The following is a 4,032-nucleotide window of genomic DNA, read 5'->3' as shown; positions in this document are numbered from 1 at the left end:
TGATTTGGCGGACACCATTTGTTTTCTAACGAAACACTTTCAAACTTGGGACACTGGTAGAATGTGTCATATAAAACATCTTTTACTCTTAGTGTTGTTGAGAAAAGTTTATATTTTTAAAGTTATTTCGTGTTAAAGTTGTCGTATTTTGGTAATTTCAACCAATCACTGACGTCTATTGAGGTGAAAACAATTACTGCTGTGGTTTGTCAACAGGACGTTGTGGCGGTGTAATGGGATCTTTTCCCTTGAATAAAATTAGTGCCGTTGTTTGTCAACAACAACTATTGGCGGTACTGTTATTTATGACATTGTTCGTGCGTTTGTACTGGTTTTAGCTTTAGGGTGTTAGGGTTCGGGCTATGAGTAATTTTGCAAAAATACTCATAACCCTAACCCTAACAGTAAAACCTGAACCCTAACCCTAAAACCCTAAAGCTAAAACCAGTACTAATATACGAACGATGTTATAAATAACAGTACTGCCGATAGTTGTTGACAAACAACGGCACTGATTTTATTCAAGGGAAAAGATCCCATTACACTGTCAGAATGTGTTGTTGACAGACCACAGCAGTAACTGTATTCAGCTGAACAGACATCAGTGATTGGTTGAAATTACCGAAATACGACAACTTTTAACATGAAATAACATCGAATATAAAAGTTTTTCTCTGTTCTATAAGACAAAATATACAAGTATACGAAGTTTTAAAGTGTTTCGGTAGAAAACACACTAAATAAAAGATGGTGTCCACCAAATCAGAAAGATCCAGTTTTGGTTGGCTTAGGGCAATAGTAGTAAATATTTGCCCAAAGTGCTGCACAGCAGGTCTGAACTTGGGGTGGTTGTGTGATTATCCATGCAGTCACATCTGCACCTAACTAATTAGAATATGTTTCTTCCAATTCTCTATTGCTTTGTGGTAAATAATTATTTTAAATATTTACATTTTCATTTCTTTTAGGTAATTATACTAGAACACCACTTCTGGAATGCTGTCAACAAATGGCAACTTTAAATCAAATGCATAGGTCTCCATGGCGACCCAAGATAAAGAAGAAGCGTCCAACATTCGGCCTCCCATTTCTGCGTGGCATTGTTTTAAAAACTTTAATTAAAAAACCTAAAAAACCCAATTCTGCCAATCGAAAATGTGTTCGTGTGAGGCTTAGTAATGGTCGTGAAGCCACAGCTTATGTACCTGGAGAAGGACACAATCTTCAAGAGCATAGTATTGTTCTTGTTAGAGGAGGTAGATTACAAGATGTTCCTGGTGTAAAATTAAAATGTGTACGAGGGAAATATGATTTAGCACATGTAAAGAAATAAATTTATTCTTATTTCTGTGATTTAAGTCTTTATTGTTATTATTATGTTTCAGATTAAGGTGGCAAGCTCGTAGAATCATTATGCACTGAGCAAAATGCTTAGCAGCATATCTGCCTTTACATTTTGGAGTTCAAATTTAACCAAGGTTGACTTTGCCTTTCACCCTTTCAGAGTCAATAAATTAAGTATCAGTTAAGTACTGCGGTTGATGTGATTGTGGAGGCGCAATGGCCCAGTGGTTAGGGCAGCGGACTCGCAGTCGTAGGATTGTGGTTTCAATTCCCAGACCGGGTGTTGTGAGTGTTTATTAGGCAAAAACACCTAAAGCTCCACGAGGCTCCGGCAGGGGATGGTGGCGAACCCTGCTGTACTCTTTCGCCACAACTTTCTCTCACTCTTTCTTCCTGTTTCTGTTGTACCTGTAATTCAAAGGGTCAGCCTTGTCACACTGTGTCACACTGAATCTCCCCAAGAACTACGTTAAGGGTACATGTGTCTGTGGAGTGCTCAGCCACTTGCACATTAATTTCATGAGCAGGCTGTTCCGTTGATCGGATCAACTGGAACCAGCGACGGAGTGCCAACATGATGTGATTGACTTCCCCCCCCCCCCAAATTTCAGGTCTTGTGCCTTTAGTAGAAAGGATTATTATTGTTTCAGATTAAGGTGGCAAGCTAACAAAATTGTTAGCATGCTTAGCAGTATCTCATCTGTCTTTACATTTTGAGTTCAAATTCCACCAAAGTTGATGTTACCTTTCATCCTTTTGCGGGGTCTATAAAATAGGTACCAGTTGAGCACTGGGATTGAAGTAATCGACTTATCTCCATCCCTGAAATTGCTGGCTTTGTGCCAGACTTTGAAACCATTATTATGTTTCAGATTGTGTAAATTATGAGGTTTGTTAGGCTATGGGTTTGTATCTCCCTTCAAATTTTGCCCTTTATTTCCCTAATACCTCATAGCTGAAACAAAATTAGGAGGAATGTCTGATAGCGGCTAAGCAAAGAATTAATGGCTTATATACCTATACTATATATATATATATAAGTTATAGACTAACCCCACATCTTGCATAACCCTACCAACATCACCACCACCACCTCAGGTTTTGTAATCTTGCGTGTTGCATCATGACCTCTCTTGTGCTGGTGGTATAAAAAAAAGCAGCAAGCACATGCCATAAAATGATCGCAATTAGGAAGGGCATCCAACTGTAAAAAACCAATATTTAAAGTTAACATTGGAACAAAATACAATCCTTGATTGATCCTGTCTGCTCATCCAAATATAGAACATGGACATTAAATGATTATAATGATTGTTTTCCAGCATAGCATGGTGGTCCTGGTTTAGGATGAATGTTGCTGTAATTTAGCCCCAGGAGACATGATCTCCGGCTGGTTGTACGACACGATTTGTGTCCTTATATTTTCGAACAAAGGAATCTAGCACCCCAACTCACATTGTGAGATTTAAAAATAGCAATTTTCTAATTTAAAGATCAGTGACTAGTTGTCACTTTGAAAACTATATTTCGAATGGGAATTTGGCAGCGCCACCTCTAGCCGAACAATTATTCTGTGCTGATAAAGGGAAATAACCTGGAAATCACAATACACAGATATTGTTTTGAGCTGAGTGGGGGTGCTAGATTCCCTTGTTTGAAAATATAAGGATACAGATCATGTCATATAGCCAGCTGGAGACAATGTCTCCTGGGGCTAAATTACAGCAACATTAGTCCTAAACCAGGACTGCCATGTTATATTGGCAATCAATCATCATCATCATCATCATCGTTGTCATCATTTAACGTCTGCTTTCCATGGACGATTTGACTGAGGACTGGTGAACCAGATGGCTACACCAGGCTCCAATCTGATTTGGCAGAGTTTCTACAGCTGGATGCCCTTCCTAACGCCAACCACTCAGAGAGTGTAGTGGGTGCTTTTACGTGCCACTGGCACGAAGGCCAGTCAGGAGGTACTGGCAACGGCCACGCTCGAAATGGTGTATTTTACATGCCACCTGTACAAGAGCCAGTCCTGTGGCACTGGCAACGATCTCGCTCAAATGTCTTTTCACGTGCCAGGAAGGCGACGTTGGTAATGATCACGCTTAAATGGTGCTATTTACATGCTACCGGCATGGAAGCCAGACAGCTGCTCTGGCAACGATCACGCTTGGACGGTGCTCTTAGTCCTCCACTGGTACAGGTACCATCACAATATCGCTTTCACTTGCCCCAACAGGTCTTTGCAAGCTGAGTTTAATGTTCAATGAAGACGTTGGCATGGGTGCCAGTCTACAAATTTAGTTTGATTTCACTTGCCTCAACAGGTCTTCGCAAGTGGAGTTTAGTGTCCAGAAGGAATGTAACGCATAAGTGGGCTGGCTACATCCCTGGCAGAGGCCTTGGATTTTGGTCTCACTTGGCTTGCTGGGTCTTCTCACGCACAGCATATTTCCAAAGGTCTCGGTCACAAGTCATCGCCTCGGTGAGGCCTAATGTTCGGAGGTCGTGCTTCATCACCTCATCCTAGGTCTTCCTGGGCCTGCCTCTTCCACGGGTTCCCTCAACCACTAGGGTGTGGCACTTTTTCACACAGCTATCCTCATCCATTCTCGCCACATGTCCATACCAGCGCAATCGTTTCTCTTGCACACCACAACTGATGCTTCTTAGGTTCAACTT

At 41.1% G+C, this 4,032-nt stretch overlaps 1 protein-coding gene across 2 annotated transcripts in view; it reads left to right on the top strand.

Moving 5' to 3' along the window:
- Positions 1-1,353, top strand: part of LOC106868883 (28S ribosomal protein S12, mitochondrial) — a 30,299-nt gene extending 28,946 nt beyond the window's left edge. For both annotated transcript variants that reach the window (XM_014914334.2, XM_014914333.2), the window contains exon 3: positions 969-1,353. In XM_014914334.2, coding sequence (XP_014769820.1) covers positions 969-1,333 — 365 coding nt within the window. In that variant the 3' untranslated portion in view covers positions 1,334-1,353. The remainder of the gene's footprint in view (positions 1-968) is intronic.
- Positions 1,354-4,032: the final 2,679 nt, after the last annotated feature.

Source organism: Octopus bimaculoides, chromosome 16 (assembly GCF_001194135.2).
Source record: "Octopus bimaculoides isolate UCB-OBI-ISO-001 chromosome 16, ASM119413v2, whole genome shotgun sequence".
Lineage (NCBI taxonomy): Eukaryota > Metazoa > Mollusca > Cephalopoda > Octopoda > Octopodidae > Octopus > Octopus bimaculoides.
The sequence above is the reverse complement of the archived record's forward strand: the minus strand, read 5'-3'. Positions and strand labels throughout refer to the sequence as shown.